Source organism: Leptinotarsa decemlineata, unplaced genomic scaffold (assembly GCF_025532065.1).
Source record: "Leptinotarsa decemlineata unplaced genomic scaffold, Ldec_3_MD MMD2_tig00026328_RagTag_RagTag, whole genome shotgun sequence".
Classification (NCBI taxonomy): Eukaryota; Metazoa; Arthropoda; class Insecta; order Coleoptera; family Chrysomelidae; genus Leptinotarsa; species Leptinotarsa decemlineata.
The window spans coordinates 32,106,237-32,129,309 of record NW_027412688.1 but is presented as its reverse complement, the minus strand read 5'-3'; the positions used below and the strand labels follow the sequence as shown (position 1 = coordinate 32,129,309).

The 23,073-nt window shown below is 33.4% G+C and overlaps 2 protein-coding genes and 1 pseudogene across 3 annotated transcripts in view; 2 read left to right on the top strand and 1 right to left on the bottom strand.

The window, feature by feature from the left end:
- Positions 1 to 20,301, bottom strand: part of Ac13E (Adenylyl cyclase 13E) — a 36,912-nt gene extending 16,611 nt beyond the window's left edge. Inside the window, exons 1-6 of one of the 2 annotated variants that reach the window (XM_074182090.1) lie at positions 19,840 to 20,301; positions 19,414 to 19,770; positions 16,768 to 17,596; positions 10,789 to 11,152; positions 8,826 to 9,334; positions 2,709 to 3,173 (exon numbers count right to left, since the gene is read on the bottom strand). In XM_074182090.1, coding sequence (XP_074038191.1) covers positions 2,709 to 3,173; positions 8,826 to 9,334; positions 10,789 to 11,152; positions 16,768 to 17,596; positions 19,414 to 19,718 — 2,472 coding nt within the window. In that variant the 5' untranslated portion in view covers positions 19,719 to 19,770; positions 19,840 to 20,301. The remainder of the gene's footprint in view (positions 1 to 2,708; positions 3,174 to 8,825; positions 9,335 to 10,788; positions 11,153 to 16,767; positions 17,597 to 19,413; positions 19,771 to 19,839) is intronic. The other variant, XM_023158023.2, reaches the window with a different exon arrangement.
- LOC141485537 (radial spoke head protein 9 homolog) lies at positions 13,094 to 16,084 on the top strand (annotated as a pseudogene).
- Positions 20,302 to 21,153: 852 nt separating the features above from the next.
- Positions 21,154 to 22,755, top strand: Brms1 (breast cancer metastasis-suppressor 1-like protein). Its single transcript, XM_074182089.1, has 2 exons — positions 21,154 to 21,648; positions 22,190 to 22,755. Exons 1-2 carry the CDS (start codon positions 21,385 to 21,387, stop codon positions 22,619 to 22,621), a joined length of 696 nt encoding a protein of 231 aa, XP_074038190.1. The 5' UTR covers positions 21,154 to 21,384; the 3' UTR covers positions 22,622 to 22,755.
- The last annotated feature ends 318 nt before the right edge of the window (positions 22,756 to 23,073 follow it).

Sequence of the window (23,073 nt, the reverse complement as noted above, 5' to 3'; positions counted from 1 at the left end):
AAATCATTCCTATGACTAGTTTGGACCTTGACCATCCTTAATTTGTGGAAGATATTGATCAGGTAAGATATGATTTATTTCACCAAAAGGTAGAACTGAAATGTGGAACAGAGAAGAAATTCAACACAGAGATTGCTTCCACACCGCTGAACTTGCAACACTCTTCTTGATGCACGTTTCGCTAACCAACTCATCAGGAGTACAGTTCATCTCCTGATGAAAACACGTTGAGCAGAGTGTTACAGTTCTGGTCTGTGGGAGCAGTGATTGTTTTGAATTTAATTCAATTATATTTTCACCTTTTAATAATGTTTTGAAAAAAACTTATTTTCAATTTCATTATTCTCTAGATACATCCAAAATTTTAAATGACATCATAGTCAAGTTGAATGGAATTTGAAAGGTAGAAGTGGAACATCTGACGTAGAATAAATTCCCAGTGGAGAAAAGTATTGCAGTTCTGGTGATTCGTAGTAGTGTTCATTTTTGAAATGAATGAAAATTGTGGAATAAATTAACATCCATCACTGTCTACACCAACTAACTTTCTTCAACAGATTTTCCTTTTGATTTTGGTTGAATGAGGATACTTCTCAGTAGATGAAAAAAAAAAAAAAAAAAAATGAAAACCGCGGAGACGTTACTTCCTCCTACTTTAATATGTTTCCACCAATGAAATTAATGTTTGTATCGAATCATGCATTGCTGACACCATCGGCGGACAATCGGCCGAGCTATCAAGCACAGCATTGCATCAATACTAAATATTGTCAGAGGAACAACAGTTTCCCAGCTCCTATTGACAGGGAGGCACTTTTTCAATGTCGGCCTGATTGAAAGTGTTTACTGGGGAACCCTCTGTTAAATCTTTGGATTTCAGAAGTTTCAATCCAACTATCAAAAAACCTTACTATTAAAATTGTTACTAATACCAGTTTTTATACACTCAAAGAATATATTGCTTCAATTGGTCGGCAGTTTTTTCTGTTCCATAGTTTTAAAATAGCCAGACTTGCTGTAAATTTACACTGTATGGCCAATAAATGCTTGCGTCCAATACCTTTCAGCAATTAATGCTGAATGATTGACATTTGACAGTTGATATTTCTGATCTTGTCTACAAAAATCCCTTTGCAATAAAATTTGAAGACTGGCATACCGAATAACGAAATCACAAACAACAGAAAAATTTTCCTCCCTAAAATGGATTGAGTATATAATTCACACATTTTTTTAAATATGACATAACAAGTCGGTGCTGATGAAAACATTTGTTAGGAGGGATTTCTGTTGTAATTTCGTCACTTTGAATGACATAAAAATATCAAAAAAAGTTGATTTTCTTGTAACTATTTTAGATGAGAATCTCACCTGGAGAAGTCACATACAAAAAGTGTGCAGTAAACACAATTTCGCTTATTATTCGATCAAACAGTTAAAACATTGATTAGGTAGGTTTGGTTTACTAAATGTTTACTTTGCGAATGCATACTCTCACATCAGTTTCAACATAATGGCTTGGGGATGTGCAAATGAATTTTCTAGAGTTTTCATCTCTCAAAAACGACGGATAAGATTGATATTCAACCTGGGGTACCAAGAAAGTTGTAGACCCGTTTTCAAAAGAGAACGCTTGTTGACTACACCCGCAATTTATATAGTGAAATGTGTCATTTTTGTGCACAGGAACCTTGACTTGTACATAACGAACTTGAGCATTCACGGTCGTGATACTCGCCATGCTACTGCTCTGAGGGTCCCTTCACATAAGAGTGATCATTTCAAAAAATCTCCATAATGCCATACATTTTTATAACAGACTGCCACTTTCTATAAAGAGGTTGAATTCTGCAAATTTGTTCAGTAAGAAAGTTAAAAACTTATTACTGGACAATTGTTACTACAGTCATAAGGAATATTTAGAGGATTCTTTCAAAGAAGAATAATAAGATATATAAACGTTCTAATTTTTCACTTGCTGTTTTGCTTTAGTTTCAGTGTTCTGACTGGCGATTTTATCGTTTTTTTTTATATGTGTGTACATGTTTGTGAATATATATGTATTATATATATATATATATATATATATATATATATATATATATATATATATATATATATATATATATATATATATATATATATATATATATATATGTATATTTATTTTACTACGGCAAGCAAAATTGCCACATTTTTTATTAATTTTTTAATTAGCATTTAATGTATCTATATGTACTTATACCTTTGTATTTGCAAATATTAATTTTTATTTAATCTTTGATTCCATAATTTTATTCTTAAGTGACGTACTGTTCTTTGTAATTAATCATTGACCTACCATATATACGCTATGTATCACAAATGTTGAATAAATATTATTATTATTATTATTGACATATAATATATCAGCTAGTTGATTCAAAAGGCGCTTTTTTGTCCTGGTCGCAGCAAATTACTCTTTACTCTACTCACATGTAATACAATTCCAAAACAAATTGTGCCATATTCGTCATCATCATTATATTTTCTGAAATTATAAATATGTTATCCCACTATTGGATACAAACAAGCCAGGAATGCACTTTTTTTCAACTTGTCTTTGCAAATGCCTATAGCTGTAATTAAATTACACTCATAACATTTGTTACTCATTCATAACGAACAATAAATGGTCCAAAGCTGAAGTTACATCTCTAAAAACATACCTGTATACTGCTTCTTCTGCTGTTGCTCTTTATTCCCGAGTCCTTCCTGCTGTGAGTGATGTTCTCTTCGAGGCAAGCAAAGCTCGACAACTTGCTAGGAAAATCCAAAGACCTCTTCGGTCTCTGTATGTTTACAGCGGTCACCGTGGCGCTCCTAGCTCTCTCTCTAGGCTCCAGCCCTTCCAGCATGGGAGATCTTCCTCTGCGAGACCTATTGCTTCCCGATCGTTGTAAGAACTGAAAGTCGCCCAAAGGCGACCTACCGTACTGGGATCTGTAGCTGCCGCTTCTCATAAACTCAGTGTTCGATGAAAAATCGAATTGGCCGATGTCACTTCGGGACTGACTTATGTAGGACTTTATATCGAGGTTGTCTTTCAGGAGATCTTCCCCGTCGTTTTTCGTAATGCTAATAAAGGAATCTTTTTTATTGCCGTTAACGTTGGCTTCGATGATAGTAGGAACCTAAAAGAAAATCATTTACCACAGTCATTCACAAAAAGTAATTCAGATTTGGTAGTGTGTCAAGATGCTCCACACTGGACCAATGTTAATTTACATTTTATTAGTGTTGGTGAAAACTAAACTGTGTGTTTTGATAACTAGGAGGAACAGTATCTTTGAATAAATTAACCTACTTTGGACTAGTACAGACCATATCAAAAAAGACAGTAAAATAGATAGATAGATATTTATTTTCTCCTTCACTGCCACTATTACATGGATTAGGTAAGTCAGAAATACATAAAATGAAATGTAAAATGTATAAGGTATATATATACTAAACACATTTTCCATAGACATGGATTGTGAACGTCAACAAGGATATAAACCAAGGTAAGCTTATGGAAATTACATAAAATATGAATTGTGTACAATTAAATAGCATACAACATATACAAACTTAGTATACTGGAGATAAAATCCATGTATATACTAATACACTGTGTACACCGATACACTATTTGTGTTAGTATACACAGATGTGAGTTATGTATAACTGAAAATCGCAATTAAGATACAGGTCCAGATAACATTACAATATACCAACTTACCTTACACAAAACTAGAGTGCAGGTAAACAATTATACCCACTAATTATGCCAACAAAGTTTATTTATTGGTTATGTACTACTATTTATAGTTTTTAAATAATTTTCAAATTCTTATATATTGTAGAAGCAACCTTTGTTCATAATCTTTCTCAGTTCTTTTTTGGAGATTATTACGGACGAACATTTGATATTGTGAGGAAGCAAGTTGAAATAAGAACATCCTCTGTCGATTTCAGTTTTTTTAAAGAATGCGTGATTAACCCTGCCCAGTCGCAAATTTTTAGAATTTCTAGTGACATACTTTGAAATATCTCCAACTTTCTCAAAGTAATTGATGTTTGTTTTGACATACATTAGGATGTTCATGAGATATATACTAGTTAAAGTAGGAATATTGTTCCGTATGAAAGTATCTCGGCATGATTTGTTATAGGAAAGATCAAATATTACACGAATTATCCTTTTTTGTATTACAAACGGTCTTTCCATCTCTGTGCTATTTCCCCATGACATAATGTTGTAGTTCAGAGTTGAGTGAACTAATGCATAGTATACATTTAGTAGAGATTTCATGTTCAAGGATCTCTTCAGTTGCTTAATCGCAAAGCACTGGCTATTGAGTTTTTTGCAGATTAAGTCAATGTGCCGGTTCCAGTGCATTTTGGAGTCGATGAATGTGCCCAAAAATTTTGCATCTTCACACATGCTCATCGTGATATAAAAAAAAAATAAAAAAATCTGTTTAAAATCTGTTTCTCCGTTAACCAGCTGTGGACCCCTACGAACAACAACCCTCAGAAGTCGAAAGTTGTGCGAGCTAAGGATCAACGAGGTCTTACCTTTTAACGTGTGATTCCTAACACGGGTTGGACGGTAGCAAGTGAAGATCGATCGTTCAGACTAGGGCTTGAACCACCGACCAACCCGGCAGTCAATTCGAGTGAGTGAACAAAGCACCCACGCCGAACCGCTTGGCTACCGAATTGTTTATTAATATATTGTAGTCTGATTGGTTTTTATGCATTCCAGTGAATTCAATGCATGTTGTCTTACTAATATTGATTAAAAGTTGATTTCTTTGGCACCATTCATGAAATTCATGTATGACTGTAAGAGCCCTGTTATTTGCTTCTTCTGGCGTTTTGCCATGCACCACTATTGAGGTATCATCTGCATACATGAATGTCTCTCCCGTACTTATGTGTAAAGGCAGATCATTGACATACAAGATGAATAGTAGCGGGCCTAGGATACTTCCTTGCGGTGTACCCAGTTCTATGCTAAATTTTTCTGATATTACATTTTCTGTCTGTACTATGAGCTGGCGATTGGTAACATATGAAATGACCCAGTCGTTCAGCGAGCCTCGTATGCCCAGCGAGTTGAGTTTATTAGACAATATCCGCGGATTCAGTGTATCGAATGCACGTGATAGGTCAAAGAGAATTCCTAACACGAAATAATTCTGTTCTAGTTTTTCATATATGTACTGTGTGAATTCTGTCGTTGCCGTTTCGGTGGATCGGCCTTTTCTAAAACCATGTTGACAATTATGCAAGATTTCGTATTTATCTAAAAAAGAGGTTATACGATCATATGCAGCTTTTTCGATGACTTTGGAGATGGGACTAACCAGTGTAATTTTCAATTAGGCGCTCGTCCCCTTTTTTGAAGACTGGTATTGTCTTCGAAATTTTTAATAGATCTGGGAATTGGCCTGTGAGTAGAGAAAGGTTGATTATTTGGGTGAGATAAGGTGCTAAAATATATTTGCAATACTTTATTAATTTTACAGGTATTTCATCTAGACCAACTGAAGTCTTATTTTTGAGATTTGATATAATACTAATAACTTCGTGCTCACTATAGGGGTGAAAAAACATAGAGGCATGATTGACTACTTTAACACTATCATTGTCAGATGTCATAGTTATCGCATTTCTCAGTGTATTCGCAATAGAGTTTGTGAAATGTGTTCCAAACAAGTTTGCGATAGCAATGGGCTCAGATATCATGCCGTTTGCTGTATCTAACGTAATGGGTTTGCGGTTAATTTTGTGTCTGTTGATATTATTACTAACAAATTTCCACACATCCTTTGATGTGTTGTGTGAATTTGTGAGTATTTTTTCGAAGAAACTTTGTTTTTCGTTTGTTAGTTTCAATTCTAAACTTTTCTTTTTAAATTTATACTTTTGGAGGATACTATCTGACTCGGTTGCAAACTTCCTAAGCCAGTTCAACTGGCGTAGGCTGTCGGCCTCCGTATGTGCACTTTGGGATATTATAATTTTTTTTTTTTTGAGTTGAACTGTTTTACGTTTACTGTCTTTTTAGGATGGGATATTTCGAAGCAATAACTAAAGTGTAACCAAAATGTGGAAAACATTTCATTGATATCATCACTTTCTGTAAGTTCTTCCCATTCCCTCAAATACAGTGTTATGAATTCATTTACTGTATTATCATTCATGAACCTTTTCTGGATACCGATGTTACCAGGCTTTGTTTCCGAAGTTTCCGATGTGAACCAGGTTACAACTTGCGCTAAGTGGTCGGAAAACCCAGGGTCAACTAGTTTTGCTTCGATGTTGCCCTCTATATTTGTAATAATATGATCGAGAGTAGCAGTACTTGTTCCTCTCTTAGTCGTTACAATTCTAGTAGGTCCGGTGATTAGTGATTTTAGGTTCCAAGATTTTATTACATCATTAAATTTTTTTAAGTCTCCTTTTTTCATATATTTATTTGCTGGCTTGCATTACAGAGATTCATGTAATTAAACCAGTATTGGCAGGGTATCAAGGTGTCACCTGCTACAACAAATTAAATACTTGGAAATCTAGAAACCTATAATTTTGTATATATTGTTTTGTTTGAAGTATATGTTGAGTATCATAAACTTATTCCACACTGTCAACACGGTTTCAAACAACAAATATCAACATCATCTGCAATTTATGAATTATGTGATAACATCTACAATAATCTCAATAATAAAAAATATCCAATCGGATTATTCTTTGATTTAACCAGGGCTTTCGATACAGTTGACCATGCCCTGCTGCTTGAGAAACTGAATCGAATGGGAATACGAGAAGTGGCTAATGAATGGGTAGCCTCCTATTTAAAACAAAGGTCGCAAATAGTAGTTATAGACTCAACTAAATCTCAACCTGCCCCTGTTTCAATAGGAGTCCCACAGGGTTCAACCTTGGCTCCACTTTTCTTTATAATATTTATGAGCGATATAGGGTATTCATGTGTATCTTCCCAAAAAACAATAATCTATGCAGATGATACCTATCAAATAATAGCAGAAAATGAACTATCTCTTTCTGTTCAGACTGCAAATACATCTGCTGATGAATTCTCTCAGTGGTGTACAAATAATGGTCTACTAGTCAATGGTAATAAAACCTTTTTCATGAATTATCAACAAAAAAACGTTTCGTTAGACTACTGTCCCCTAATAAAAATAAATAATAGGTCTATAGAGCAGTTAGGCCAATATAAGAATCTAGGTTTGATAATTGACCAAAAATTAACCTGGGAAAAACACACTGACTATTTGATGTCCAAATTGAGTGTGTTTGCTTTGTACACAGCTACGTGGAACAGTATCTCATCAAGTACTCAAGTTGGCCTATTTTGGACTTATACAGTCTAATATATCCTATGGATTAACCTTTTGGAGAAATTCAGCACACTCGATAAAAGTATTCAAAATGCAAAAAAGAATAATAAGATGTATTGCTGGCTCACACCACAGAGAATCATGTAAGAACACTTTTATTAAATTGGGTATATTGACGCTACCAACACTCTATATATTATTATTAGTTTCAAATATAAAAAAAAATGTATCCCTCTTCACAAAACAAAATATGATACATGCATACAACACTCGTCGGGGTTGACCATCGGGCAGGACTCTAGAAGCTATCAAGGTGTCATCTGTTTTAACAGAGCAACAAAAATATTGGGAAATATAGACAACTTCAATAGATTTAGGACAGCTTTTACAATTTATCTTTTATCAAATGCATTTTATTCTGTTGAGGAATTTATAAACTTTTAACATTGTCAACTTTAGATTTTTATTATTTAACATTGAAGCTTTTGGAATTTTTATTATTTTATCTTTACAATTTTATTATTTTATCTTCACATCAACTATATGAGGAATTTATACAACACATTTAACATTGTCAGCTTTTAGATTTTATCTTTACAATTTTATTATTTCAACAATATTCAACTGTTTTGACTAGTCTGATAAAATGTTATATATTATGTGTGTAATGTTTTTAATGACGAATAAATTCTATTCTATTCTATTCTAATGTCGAATGTTTTTAACTTGTATCCAATATGTATCCAATGTCGAATGTTTTTAACATGTATACAATGTCCAAATATTTTTATATATTGATTTAAAATTGTTAAAATTTGTGATTCTGACGTTTCCCATAATGTATGATTTCTTCATGTATATTTGTGTTGTATCATAACATTCAGAGGAAAATTAAATATCTATTTATCTATCCACTAAATTAGCAAATGCATTTTACTCTGTTGAGGAATTTCCTCATTCCTGAAACATTTATATTTAGTATTTACTCTGCACATATACACTTTCATGTTTCATTTACACAGTTTGTATCACTCTGCTAGAATTTTGTATTTGTATGTAAAGCACTTGTGGAATTTGCAAAGATGGATAAATTTCTTTTCTATTTTACTTTACCAAACTTTTTCATAGATTCCACCATTCTTTGAAATGTTCAATTGTAAATTGTCATTAGTTTTGAGTATTGATTTGTTATGTTCAATTTTTCTTTCATATATTCTTCCTCTATGTATGCTCCTACCAAATCTTCATCTTTATGATTCTCATAAAACAGTTAACACGAGTTTTCTACATATCTATCATACCTCATTTTGAGTTATTTGTCTTGAGGATAATCATTAAATTTTTTCATGAAAAAAGTCGTGACAAAATAGAGGTTTTTCCAGTTTGTAAATAAATAAATGATATGAAGAATAATAAGGCACTCACTTGCTGGTACCCATCTTCTGAAGGAGATAAAGGAGAGACAACAAAAACATCCACCTCTACATCCTGCCGTTGATCAGACAACTTCCTCATGAACTTCGGCATCTTCTTCCAGTTTTTCAACTTGACCGTGTATTTTCCGGAACTTGCGGTGCTGGTAGGCGTTTTGATATCGTCCGCGAAACAAGAATTGTTTGTCTTTCCGCTAATACAAACACTTTCATCACTTTCCATATCCAGAATGCTCGGAAGGCTGCTTGCTTTGATTTTGCAGACGTCCGGAGAGAGCAGATGCTGTGATTGTTGCTGCGGCTTAATGTAATTCGAAGAAGTATCACAGGAAAGTACTCTGGGACGTATGGGAGAAGACTTTACGATACTAGGACACGGAGGAGGAGAAACGAAAAGTTGGAGTGAGTTGGCATATTTCTGACGGCCTTCTGCTCGAAAAGAACCACTGTAGGTTGGAGTTTTATCGTTTTTGCTGCCTAAAATGAAGAACGTTTTCAATCCTGTAAAAAAGGTTGTTGGGTTAGACTGTGTCAATGTATAAATGCATCTACATAAGATAAACCCTAACACCAGGTAATCCATGAGACCATTACTCATGATCTACCATTAGAACAAGCCGATAAGGATAAGTAGATATATTCATTGAGGCCATACATATTTGTTTACACAAGTAATAAGAAACTTAAACTTAGCCTACTTACTAAACACAAAAATCTAAAATAGTACTTTACAAATACATACCATAAATTATTCAATGTCATTAAATTTATTGTTGAATATTTCATTATTTATTTATTTACAAACTCTACAGACCATGGCCCAGTTACCGAGTAGGAAACAGATTTTTACATACAACAAAATGACAAAAAAGTTATACAAAAAAAAATATTCAACAAGAGTTATACAATTTCATACAACCTATTTCACAAACTAGTAAGATTTTGGAAGAAGATATCAAAGTCATTTTATACATTATTATAGGCATTGCACATAGCATTTAATGGGGCATTTTGATAATAATTTGTTCTTGCGGATTCGATATAAAATGTGCAAAACGATCTAGTGAGAGTAAACCATGTCTTTATTGAGTAATTTTTCAATTTCAATTTGAACTTATTCAAGCTGAGATCTTTAATGAAGTTTGTCAATTTATTAAACATTTTTGAGAAGCAAGGTAGTTCACGCCTGTTTGTTTTACTCAAATGATAGAAATCAATGTAAATATGATCTTTCTGTCTAGTATTATAACTATGCAGATTGCAGTACATGATAAAGGAAAATCTGAGTTTATGATCGAATATTAGGATTTGTTATACGTCTGAAGAAGGCAGTACCAATATATTGAGGTTTTCAAGAGCTTTCCTGCACTCAGCTCTATATCCAAGAGCATTCAGTGCAGTGTTGAAGAAAAAACATGGCTGCCAACGTAAAAGGAAAAACATGGCTACCGTCGGGGTTTACAGGGTGTCTCATCATTTGAAAAAAAAACATGACGTCAATGTGTACAGTGTCTCAAAAATACATAATTTGAAAAACATGACAGTTTAACGGGGCTGTATTGTTTCAACATGAGAATGAGAACAAATTATCTATCTATAATTTTTGTGAAGTTTGATCTCATCATTTTATTGGGCAATAGCACTATTTTGCACTGAAATGAGAGATGACTAATATTGGATCTTATCGCCATGTTTCTTGAATATTGTTCTTACATTTTATAAAAATTCAAATATTTCTGACAAAATTATCAAGTGATTACATTTGCAACTACAGATGCTGGTAAACCAAGAATATTCAGTGTGCATGGACAGGTCTGCATATACAGACCTGTCCATGAAATATCAGTCTTACGCTGCATCTAATATACAACAAAAGTTCCTGATCCTGATATTGACTGAAAGCGCATCACGAGTGACCCATTTTGATATAGGTTTATCCATTGATTCGTACTCACCCATAACATCCTCACCATCTTCCAACAAATACATATCCTGGAGGAAATTAACAGTTTTTTCAGAAACGTGGACCATCCCAGGCCTGCCGGTTGACTCCATCTTGTTAGCCAAAGTGACATCATTGCTCCACACATCGAATTTGAACCTCCTGGTCCCGACGATACCGCAGAGAATCGTACCCGTGTGAATTCCCACTCGCATATTGACTCCTTCCTTTCTTTCTTCGTCGAATTGTTTGATAGCTTTTATCATGCTGAGCCCCATTTCGACTGTGCACTGAGCATGGTCAGCTCTGGCTTCCGGACATCCGCTAACACAATAATAACAATCGCCTAACGTGGATATTTTTTCGCAGTTATGCACCTAGAAAAATTCAGTCTCAAACAGGGCTTTTATGTTTTGAGAATTATGGTAATATTTTGAACTAGTAAACGTTTCCAATCTATAACAGGATTTTTCAATGATGAGAAAGTGCTTTTTGGCTTTCTACTTCTCCAACATTAAAAAAACATGTGGGAAACGTCCATATAGAGGAAGAAAGATAATTACTATAATAAGAAGTGTCATCATTACAATAGCAGATTTGTATTCAACGAAACTCATTTTTTTATGGAGGAGAAATCAGTTTTTTATCGACCTTTTTTGGTATTTGTTACCTTCCACAATCTGAAAAATATAAAAATTATAATCTATACTCACACATACAAAACCCATCAACACTGAAGAAAAAACAAAAAATTGTATTTATGAAATACTTTGTTCTTATGGTAAAAGTTACATTGGTGAAACCTCGAGACCATTGAAAGTGCGTGAGAATGAACATCGAGATTACATAAAAAATAAACAATTGACAGGATCTAAATTGTCTGAACACATTTTAAAATCAGACGGTGAACATCTAGTGGAATGGAATAGGACAAGAATGATTACCAATGAGCCTCACTCTAAGTGTGTGTGTTAATCACAGAGTACTGGTCAAAAAATTATATTGCTATAGAATCAGAGGAGTGACACTCGACTGGTTTGCAAGCTATCTTTCGAACCGAAATCAGATTGTCAAATTGCCGAATTGTTTCTGATATCTCAAAAATAAACTGGGGAGTTCCCCAAGGATCCGTTCTTGGTCCAATTCTTTTCTTTATTTACATTAATGACCTTAGTAAGATTGATATACATGGAACCTTTACCATGTTTGCAGATGATAACCACCATACTATAGCATGGAAGTGATATAGAAATTCTGAAAGAGCGTATCTTTCTAGACTTATAGAAAGTTAAAACCTGGTGTGACTCAAACTATCTTTGCTTCAACGGAAATAAAACCAAAATCCTGACCTTCAAGTTCAATTATGAAAGTCTGACCTTGAATGAACAAATCATAAATAAAATTACCAGCATAAAATTCTTAGGTATATACATTGATGATAAATTACGATTTGATGACCATGTAAGGACCATAAACAAAAACCTAGCCTCGGGCTGTTATGCAGTCAGAGTTATCACTACGGAACTCGGAACAAAGGCAGGCAGAATGGCTTACTTTTCTCTCATTGAATCACACTTAATGTATGGCATTTCGTTCTGAGGTTTTTGCTGTTATCAGCTAATGAGCTCAGTATTTGTCTTATAAAAAAGAGCTCTCGGATATTTATCAAAAGCTAAGTCCAGGGATCACTGTAAACCACTTTTTTATAAAACATGGAATTCTGACCCTATACAGTATTTTTATCTTTGAGATAGTGTGCTTGATGCATAAGAAAAAATACAATATGACAATTGTAAGACCATATAATACTCGCCAAAAAGACAACTTACCCCTACCTCTACCAAAAACGCTACATTAACCAAACACTCTCTCATATTTGAGAGTATAAAACTCTTCAATCATCTGCCGAGCCAAGTAAAAAATATATCATGCCCGAGAATCTTTCGGAAAACCGTCAAAAGCATATTTTTAACTAAAGGATACTACAGCCTGCAGGAGTATTATAGTGACAGTATCTTGGGCTAACTGTAGCTTTTTGCATTTTATCTATAAGATTAAATTATCTGTATTCTACATTTATGTGTGATTTCATCGAAAGATGAAAAAATTTTTTATACATTTTTATTTTTATGTTTAGTTCTTTTTACAACTAGACCAAAGATATATGTATTATCTATTGTTTATATCTGCAAATTTTAACCATTTTATACAAATCACTGACAAATTAATAGGCATATACTATTGTATTGTACATGTAAACCATGCTTTGTCAACAAGAGTCTTTCCTCTTAGACTATAAAGTACATAGTACAAAGAGACGTAAGCTAAAAGAATCAGCGTATATTCTCATATCTGAAGAGAATTGTATTTCGAATAGCTCCTTAGAAATAGACCGTACTTGGCTACCCATCTTGAAGAAAAATTTGGATAGTGGCGAAATGGCAACAGACTGATATCGGAGAGCACCTTGTATTACATCGAATGTTTCAGTTGTCAATCAAAAACATTGACATAATTTCATATTTTAAAACTCCTTTGACATCTGTCGAAGAAGTAAAGAAATAAATAATCAAAAAGGAAAAACTGCCAATATATTAGAATTTTTTGTCCATTTCTGAAGATGGAGGCAGATTTTGGCCTCCAAAACGTTAAGATAAGTATTGTATTATTTCGTAACAATTTTTTTGATAGGCAAAATTGTTAAATACGACAAGTTACTGATAAATAGAAGATGTTTCTTTGTGAAAAATACTTTGATTTTTACGCAATAACTTATCGGTGTGAACTAAAAAGTTTGCCCTTCTACACTTGTATAAAGTTCTCCATTATAATTTTTATATTTTTCAGATTCTGGAAGGTAACAAATACCCAAAAAAGTTTGATAAAAAAGCAGATGTCTCTTCCGGTTATATAAAGTCGTATTGTTATGGAATAAATGAGTATTTCATCTTGTGATGTTATCCAAAACAGTGCTGATGTGGTGATGAGACAAGTGTCTTGAACCGAAACTCTACAATTTGAAAACATTTCTTAATGTTAAACATGTTAAAATACTCATTTCCTTCTATAATACAATCCCTATTGAATTATGGTATCCGCATATGGTGAGCTGTGAATCGAAATTATTTGCATAAACTTGAAGTTCTTTGGAAACGTCTCTTCAAATTATTTACAACATTTTAAATTGGTTTGGCGGCAATCTCGTTTTCCGTCATAGGGGTGCATAAAAACATAGTCTACCACCTTTCGTAGTCCGTCATAATGGATTTAGAGTGATGTCATTTTATTTTCTCTACTTTTTTCAAAAAAATCCTTTTGTTTGATATCCATATCATGGGGATGCATAAGAAAACTAGTCCGCAATATTTGCCGATCTGATATATTGGATTAAGAGTGACGTTATGTTATTTTTTGAATTTATTTCAGCAAATCCCTTCATTCAATACCTATATCATGGGGGTGCATAAAAAACTAGTCTGCCATTTTGGGAGGTCCGCCATGTTGGATGCAGAATAGCTTCACTTAGGTAACCATGCATTGTCATCCAACATAAACGTATATGCAACATTTCAGCGCAAAGCTCAGCGCCACTTTTCTCTTTCTCTCGGCCTTTATGGAAGCTGTGCCGCTTCGAAGAATCTTCCACCAGCTTTCGAAGACCGCCATCGAGATATATTATAAGTATTACCACGACGTAGGGGAGACTAGTCTAATTCGGAAAGTGCAGTGCGAAGTTAACTAATAAGGCGAAAGGCATTTGAGCAGTAGTAAATTGAATCTGTAAGATTCTCAAACCACTCATTCATATGTAAGTTGTAGGAATACACTGACTGTTTCTTATAGATATCCTTCTCACTATTGATATCTGGGGAATGGCACTTTCAAGGTTGGTTTAATTACACAAAATTTGATAACTTGAAGAAACAATAAAAATATTTTTTCACATTATGGATTAGCTTGTTGTCTCTAGTACTACCATTTCAAAAAATATGAAAATGATGCACACAAACTGTATTGTTTCATGTTTGTTATGATCTGGTATGAACCGATTTTCAATGCAACATTTCAGCAAATCATCAGAGTCAGGTCATTCAATTTCCCTTTAGAGTTGTCTTAAAAAAGTAGAGTCCAATATTCTTCGTATTTAGAACCCAAAGATGTACATTAACTCTAAATAGTCTAATAACAAAAAAGCTATCATGGGATTGAAGACATATAATCATAAATCAGCAACATGGGTTCAGTCGTGGTAGATCTACCAGTACAAATTTGCTCATTTATCAACACTTCATAATAAATGCCTTTGAAAACAGACACCAGATTGATTCTATTTATACAGATTTATCTAACTTTGTATGCTGGTGTGATATAAACTTATTTCAATTGAATATAGACGAATATAATAAATGTACTTTTTTCCATAACAAAAATCCTAAAATAGTCCATATAAAATCAAGCAATCAGAACTGGAAACAAATACAATCAAAGACTTAGGAATCACTCTTGACCCAAAAATGTCATTCATAACCCATATTGCAAATGTTACTTCTAGAGCACTAAAAATGTTAGGTTTCACTCTTAGATCTGCAGAGGAATTATTTCTCTCTTCCTTAAAAATCATATATTGCTCAATTGTTACATCACTAATCGAACACAACTCCACAATTTGGTGCCATTAATATAAGTTGATATTGATAGGCTTGAAAGTGTTCAAAAATATCAATGTCAATGTCATTAGGACACTAAGAGAAATGAATTTAAACTCGGTTTTGAAAAGCTTGGATTCTACTGGACATTTTGGCCATATAATCAGTGTGGAAGAAGGAATAATACTGCATAATTCACTCCTCATACTTCAAAACGAAAATCATTTCAAACAGGTATTCTTTTGGGGCAAGATATTAGGATCTGAAAATGATTATTACGTAGCGTACGGATACACTAGAGATATTATTTATGGAAAAGTTTATTATTACAGTAGAAACTGTATAGACTGGGGACTGCTTCCTCAACCAACCAAGAATGGTTCATAAAACCTTTGTGCACAACGAAGTTTCAAAGAGATCCTTCCTTAGTGGTAGATGTATTGATAGAAAAAGATGAAACATTGGTTCCTGGAAAGAGGCGCTCTATTCAAAATACCAGACGGAGTAATTATAGAGAACCTCAGCTTCGAAGGGATTTCCCCTCTGGAGGCAAGAGAAATTACATAATTTCTTCATTTCCGACCACCAACTCGAAAGTATAACACAAATCTCTTGACAAGAGATGATTACAACTATGCGATGGACTTCTTGGATCTGTTAGATATATATATATATATATATATATATATATATATATATATATATATATATATATATATATATATATATATATATATATATATATATCGAAGAAAAAAAGTAGAAAAATACATGTGTTGTGAAACATGATTGAAATTGTTATTATAGTGGCTACTAAAATTGGTGAAAAAACTAATTGTCTGTATAAAAAAAAAGTTGAATATGGAATCTAATGAATGAAATGTCGAATTGAAAATTAGATCATACCTGATCATAACAAACATGAAACAGTTACGTGGGAGTAATGCAGCCGATAATAAAAAACCATAAATTTTAGTTTTCTGCGAATATTTGAAAACAGCTATTGATAGTCTCAATCTGGAAAAATATTTTTATTGTATCCCCAAACAGGCGATTTTCGTCTAATTTAACCAACAATGTAAGTCTTACTATTTCTCAGATAACAATAGTGTTATATAATTCTGTTTAAAATCTGTTTTAAAATCTGTTTTTCCGTTAATCAGCTGCCGCCCCCATACGAACGACAACTCTCAGAAGTTAAGAAACTTGTGCGAGCTAAGGACTAACGAGGTCTTACCTTTTAACGTGTGATTCCTAACACGGAATTAATAATTAAAATTTGATATTTACTAAACCCTTACTATAATTTTATTGAAGCAGAGGATCATAAATAAAAATAACCTTACCTTACATAACGAATCAAACCGCTGAAACAAGCTATTGAGAATGTCGACCAATTCCTCAGCACTTTTATTGCTGGACATCTTTGTGAAACCCACGATATCGGCGAATAAAATGCTGACGTTTTCCATATGATCCATATTGAACGGACGAAAAATCGACCTAATATCGTTAGTAGAATCGGACGACTGCCTCCTCATAAGAATTTCATCTTCTTTCTTCAGCCAATCAGCGACGCTCTTGGGCATCAACGAATGAATCATGTTCTCCTTCAACTTCTTCTCTAGTTCCAGTTGTCGACGTACCAGCAAACTCTGTCCAACCTTCATAAATGTGTTTCTCATTCGAACGATGTTCATTAAACCTATGTGGAACCCCATGAGATGTATACCCAAATGGCATAGCAACCTCATGGCACACGCCGGCACAGCATTACTCTCGTCTTGTTGGAGATAATAAACGATTGATTCGAAAGCGAGCGAGTAACAAACACCCAACATTAGGCTGACATACAGTTTTAACGGTACCAGGGTGTATATGAGGAAGAGCAGTTGGATGCAGAGCGAGAAATTTCCGATCGGAGGTGGTTGAGTTATGATTAAAAATAGTAGGCTCAGTACTGCTAGCAAAATAGACATGGCCAATGTCAAAAAGATTATGTTTCGATCGTATACAAGTGTGTAGGTGAAGAGATGAAATCCCACCAGGCAGATGATCAGTACTAGCAGAAGTCCACACACTATAGGCCAATGGCGTTTATCTCCCAGAAGGCCAGCAATGAAGAAATAGACTAGCCATGTTGTTGAGATTACTATCAGGTACAATAAAGCGTGCCTGAAAAAAAATAGGCCTCAAATATGACATCTTTCACTATTATTATTGGTAATCAATCTTGATAATAATTTCATCATCTTTTCTTTAATCAACGAACTTTGAATATGAAGTAATGTAACCCTTTCGACCATTAGCAAGAAATACTATTTCGAGAACTTGTTTAATAAGAACAATACAGAAGAATTCAGAAAAAGGGCAAATCACTTCACTTTAGATTAAAATTCTGTGAATATCACTCTGAACATGCAAAATTCCAATGTATTCTTAGGTATCCCTATTGAAAAGGAGTTGACACACCAATAATATCAGTTGGGGAAGTGCATTAAAAAAATGCCAAAGGTATTTTTCCTCATTTCAACAAAGTAGTGTCTTTCATATTCATCTGGACAAATCATTATTTTCTGTAATGAATTCCATTAAATGAGTTCCTAGTATCAGTTTGTTGTTGTATCCTAATTGATATGTTAATGACTACTTCATATGATATCTAATATTGTCCTGATTTATACTTGTAATCATAAAGTAAAAAAGTAAATAACGGGCTATCTGGAATTGGATTTTTGTTGATGTTCATGAATTTCTTTCAAAACGTTTCAATTTCTGAACTTTCAAAGGTGTCTAAAAGACTGTTGTCATGTACAGGTCTCAACAATTAAAAGCATTCCTAATTTATTTTGGGGCCTTTCTATAAAACATGTTGAGCGACAATGGACTCCTCTGATTTACAAAACTGAATATGTGAAACATAGTCTGCTTAGTTGAACTAATTTACTGATGAAATTGTTCAAAATACTGATAGTAAACATGGACCAGTTTTAGTAGCTTTAGATTAGATTTTTCTTTTTTAATATATCATTTTATGGGTTTTCAAAAAAAGACTAGCATAGTTTTTGAAACCTCAGTTTAACTGGCAGCTCACAAATTGTTTAATCAAAAATTATCTTCTAGAAAATCTATTATAGGTGTTTTCTCTCGTTGAATCTTATTCGAGCGTGTATTCAAAAATGATGCGTAGTTACGTCATTAATAATAAGATTCGCCAGAATGGAATGATTCAATTTGTCAGATGTCAAATTCAATAATAAAAACAAACTCTTCAATTTTCTCCAACCTCAATTAGAATCAGATTTTTGCATACAGCTTCATTTTGTACATCCTTACAACGTATTCGATAAAATGTTTTCGGCACCTTATAAACTATAACGATCAAAATAAAGCAGAAACTGACGTATCGTAACGTCAAATTCCGTTTTAAAACTAACCTCACCGCTAGTTTTGAATCACCATGAATACTTTTCAAATCATAGTTGATGTGAAGTCATCATTTCACCGCCAGAATGAATGTATTTGAATCACAAACGAATCTGTTTTGAATACATGAGCGCCAGAAAACGCCTCATACCAATATAAGAAACTACCATAGAAATATCAGAATAAACATTGAAACATTAATTACAGAATTTGATTTATACACCATCTATCAACAAAACTATGCAACACTAACCATATCATTAGGTCATTAGTGTTTGAGCTTATTTTGACAAAACAATGCAGTAACAAGCAATAATACAAATATTACTTCAGTTTCAAATTTGATATTGTATTACTGCAAGTAATACATTGTGTAGAGCTGTAGCTACCCTCAATTTTAACAAATTATGTAGCCTGATCTCTGAATAATTTTGTAACCTTGATAATGTTGGAACTAGTTGATTTATAAATTCTAATCAGATTTAATTCACGGCACTTCTGTATTCAATTCAGTCATATCCAAGTTTTTCACATATTTATGATAGCAATTAGATCAAGCAATTCACCTGAATTTGATTTTGTTTCTGGTATTGGAGCTCTTCCTGTATTGCTCTTCAAGTATTTCCGAGTCAAATGTCGGATCCCACCATGACTTATGTGCAGCCCTCTCAAAAGGTATCGGAAAGAACTTTCCCCAGCATCCCGATTCCTGTGACATCTGTGCAAGATACATTTGCAGCTTTGGATCTAGAGAAAACTGGGTGTTTTCATCATCCACCAAATCAGAAGGATTATCATCTTGAATTTCTGATTTGACATGAGAGGAGTTGCCCTTTTCTTTTCCCATCGTTATACTTGCAAACTGAATCATTGATTGCCAAGTAAGATATCCTAGGACATTTTAGTTCCCTATCATGCAAGTTCTAAAGGAAGAAAGATAGATTAAATGACTTCTTTGAAAATATGTAATAAACAACTTTGTTATAGATTACCTGTATCCATAAGTTCTAGTGAACTTCATACTTTTTGATTTTATAAACAAGCTGTAATATACACATACAGTAGCAGTGGTGTACTTTGGGAACATGTTTAAAATCTAAATTAAACATTACGGGGATTATGTCAACAATCTATGTTTGCTTTGCACTATACCTTTACATGTTTTCAAGATAATTTTCTTAATGGTATCAGGTTGTGTAATGGCTCATAAAAAAATAAGTATCTAATCATGTCATTGTGAAACATATGTTTTTAAGAAATAGTTTATCCAAAAAGTAAATCATTCGGTTTTTAATCAGTTATATTTATTACTTTCCATTTAATTTCGGAAATTGTGGACATTTGTTTCACATGACAGTTTTGAGTGGTTTTGACACTTTCGTTTTTCGATTCGATTCAGTTTGTTGACATCTTCCTCTTTTCCTTCAAAATTACAGAAAACTATATATTATACCTTCTGAACGTTGCAGAAAACAGAAAACTGTGATTTGTGAAAGAATCACGAATGACATGTGACATTTAGACAATAATGTCAGATGTGATATACACAGTGAAATGTATACTATACGTAATATAGAGTTCACCGGATATATATATATATATATATATATATATATATATATATATATATATATATATATATATATATATATATATATCACACCTCAATTGGCATTACTCGATAATGCCAAGTTGGCAATTTTCAATGTTGTTTACATTTGGGAATATATTGATATGAAATATTTTTTTATGATTTGTCTATGAATTGGAGATTTGAAAGAAATACATGCGACAGATTTCGATTCTTTCACCATCTATCAACATATGTAATAAGTTGAGTCAATCTCATTTCTCGCGACGAGACTTTTTAACAAACCAAAAGGGAATCGTAAAAAAAATCAGGGTATCTATGCATCTTGAACTGCGCTCAGAAATACAATCACTTTAAAATTGTTCTCAGTTTCACTTTAACGCTGAAGATCTCAAACGGCAATCGAGAATACCAATCAAAATCTAATTATGAATATATAAATTTCACCAATAGGTTTTATCAAAATTAGGATGGATCATCACGTGTTGCACTCGTCTGCGATTTTCAAGTTGTGTTTCTCAATCAATTGACAATATCTTGAAGTATGTTATTTTCAATAATTATTATTGAGCCTATAGCTGTACCTGAACAAAACCGTTTCACAAATTTACCGTTTGATGTCACTATTTGTTGGACACACTAGCGTCCTGTTCCAGGTGGTACACATTTTTTCTGTTGGCGCCACTGACACCTATGGAAATATGTTGAAATTGGCAACATTGTGAGAGATGAACTAACCAAAGAAAATTGACGTATAGAAATAGTAAACAGAAACCACAAAATATCTTCTCAGGAAACTGTGGAATTCAAGAAAACTTGGTTTATTGTGAATATTCCAAACCATTACCTATACATAGAACTTTGATTTTAGGTTCTAAATATAAGACCATTCCATGTAAATTTTCGATGTGAAATCTCTACTTTTGTATATTCCTGACTTTGCAAGATGCCGCCAATCAAGTTATCAAGTTCCGCAGTAGATGTTAGTGACAATGAAATGTCTGGCAATGAATCTGAGCGGTCAAATTCAAGCCGTGAAAATGATGGTGCCCACGAATCCACTGAAGACGAACCAGATTCAGATGACAGTTCTGAAATGGATGAAAGTGAATGCGAAAGTAGAAGAAACTCCTTATTGCAGCATGTTCAGGATTTAGAATCTCAATTTGGACTTCTTCGTGAGCAACTCTATAGAGAACGAATGAGTCAGGTGAGGTAGGCAGGGTAAATATTGTAATAGCTTGCGCTAGTTTATGCAAAATAGTTAATTAGACATATTTGTACTGCAATCACAAATTTCAAGTCAAAACTTGTCGCTGCCTATCTACTTTCGAATATATGGCCATATTTTAGGAACTTACTTATGTGCCACTTCTACTGTTTCCATACCTCAAAATTGTATTTTTCCAGAATTACACCTTTGAAGTCATTACTTGTAGATTAGGTAATTAGATTCAAATAATCTGTTATTGAACTTTTTGGAAGAGATTGCTCTACAATAACTACCATAGGTGAACTTATGTCTTTTGACTAATGATATCAAATTAAAAAGAGACTCCACTTGCCTGTGAGTTTTTGTATCTCCGTAAGTAGAGGGGACCCCAATTTTTGTTTTTAGATTTCTTATCAGCAAACAAAAATATCCAGCTTTGATTGAAAATTTTTGAAAAAGTAGTGCGAGCAGTTGAAATTAATATTTACCATTTGCAGAAATTAAGCATTGGAAAGAGATTGACTCTGAACTTCCGTAGGTTGAACTTCAACTTGCTGAGGTAAAAACTGGAAAGTCCCCAGAATACTTGGTAGCCTTATCGGAACTGCAGGAGAATATGCGAGTTCGTACTGAAGTTGCTGGTATTCTGAGACAAATGAGATTGGAAAATATTGCCAACCAATATGCAGCTGAGGAGCAGGCTGCTTTACAAAATTTTGAAAGTGAAAAATCATTGGCTTGTGATTATTACTATAGTGAACTGATGGATACTATAAGGCGATTGGAAGAAGACAGACATAACAGTGAAATCAGCTGGGGAGAAGGTGGAGAATGGTGTTCAAGATCTCGATCGCGTTCTAGAAGAAAAGCCGTAACTGTGTCAGGACCTTATATTGTGTATATGTTGAAGCCCCAAGATATAATAGAAGATTGGACCATTATTCGAAAAACATTAAAAAGAACATCCTGACAAACAGATTTCCCTGAATTTTTTGAAACTCCACAATGGCTGAAAAAGTGTTAGTTTAGGAACATTGTTTATTATGTTAAGGTTGACTAGCTTTTAAGAATTGACAAGTGAAATTATATTTATGATGAAACTCAGTGTGATTATTTTGGTGCAACAAATAAGGTATAATTTCACCTAATTGCAAAAACGGAAATTGATACTGCTTTATTATTGTGAATGTCAGTCTATTCAAGACTGGATGATTTTGTGTTCATTATTTTTGAAATATTGATGAAACACATTGAAAAGCAATTGGTTTCTTTTATCAAGTTATATATTTACTGCCAATTGGACATAAAACAAGTACTCTCTTCTCAATTTGATTGCCAACGTTTCGCTATAGTCATCACCATTTTCAGGGCTGTAATAAGAAACAAATCCCTTTTTGCACATTCTGAAAACATTTTTGGCAG

What these genes read in the sequence shown, in the direction of transcription:
- Brms1 (XM_074182089.1), top strand. Translation starts at nt 21,385, where the DNA reads ATGCCGCCAATCAAGTTATCAAGTTCCGCAGTAGATGTTAGTGACAAT. An exon ending in ATAGAGAACGAATGAGTCAG is followed by an intron (nt 21,649 to 22,189) that starts GTGAGGTAGGCA and finishes GAACTTCCGTAG; the next exon opens with GTTGAACTTCAACTTGCTGA.